Source organism: Myotis brandtii, unplaced genomic scaffold (assembly GCF_000412655.1).
Source record: "Myotis brandtii unplaced genomic scaffold, ASM41265v1 scaffold743, whole genome shotgun sequence".
NCBI classification, from domain to species: domain Eukaryota; kingdom Metazoa; phylum Chordata; class Mammalia; order Chiroptera; family Vespertilionidae; genus Myotis; species Myotis brandtii.
The window spans coordinates 1,905,288-1,905,949 of record NW_005370960.1 but is presented as its reverse complement, the minus strand read 5'-3'; the positions used below and the strand labels follow the sequence as shown (position 1 = coordinate 1,905,949).

The 662-nt window shown below is 69.9% G+C and overlaps 1 protein-coding gene across 3 annotated transcripts in view; it reads right to left on the bottom strand.

Moving 5' to 3' along the window:
- Positions 1–6: 6 nt before the first annotated feature.
- The window catches only part of GCK (glucokinase (hexokinase 4)), a 12,405-nt gene continuing 11,749 nt past the window's right edge, over positions 7–662 (bottom strand). For all 3 annotated transcript variants that reach the window (XM_014530549.1, XM_014530550.1, XM_014530548.1), the window contains exon 7: positions 7–597. In XM_014530549.1, the coding sequence (XP_014386035.1) occupies positions 410–597 (188 nt within the window). In that variant the 3' untranslated portion in view covers positions 7–409. The remainder of the gene's footprint in view (positions 598–662) is intronic.

Below are 662 nucleotides of genomic sequence, written 5' to 3'. Positions count from 1 at the left end.
GAGCCTCCGTGTTTCCTCCGGGGGCGCCCTGACTATCAGCCGCAGCGGTGTCTGCGGCCAGAGACCACGCCAACGCGGGAACCGGCAGGGCCTGGCCGCAGCGGGCTCCTAAGGTACCAAGATTCAGGGCCAGCCGTGCCCTGCGCGCCGGCAGCAAACGCCGCAAAACGCTGCATCGTGAAGCCGCTAACGTGGCGGGGCATCTCAGACCTCCCTACGCCCGTCGGGACGGAGAGGGGCCCCGGCGTATCTACCCACAGACCCCCTTTCTCGGGTCTACACGCTCACGGGCCGGTTCACAGAGCGGCCCGACAGCGTGTGCGCTGGGGGAGCTGTCAGTCTGCTCCTCCCAGACCCGCTTAGAAACCAGCCCGTGATCTGCGTGGCCCCTCCGCGCCCGCGGGCGGTCTCACAGCTGCTGGCCCGGGTTCAGCGAGCTCTCGTCCACCGCGCGGTCGTACTCCAGCAGGAACTCGTCCAGCTCGCCCGCGTCCCCGAAGGCGCCCCACTCGGTGTTGACGCACATGCGGCCCTCTTCCCCCTCCACCAGCTCCACGTTGTGCATCTCCTCCATGTAGCAGGCGTTGCAGCCCGTGCCTGGGGGGGCGGCAGCGTCGGACCCACGGGACCCGGAGGGGCTGCGCTTCCCCAGCCGCCTCTCC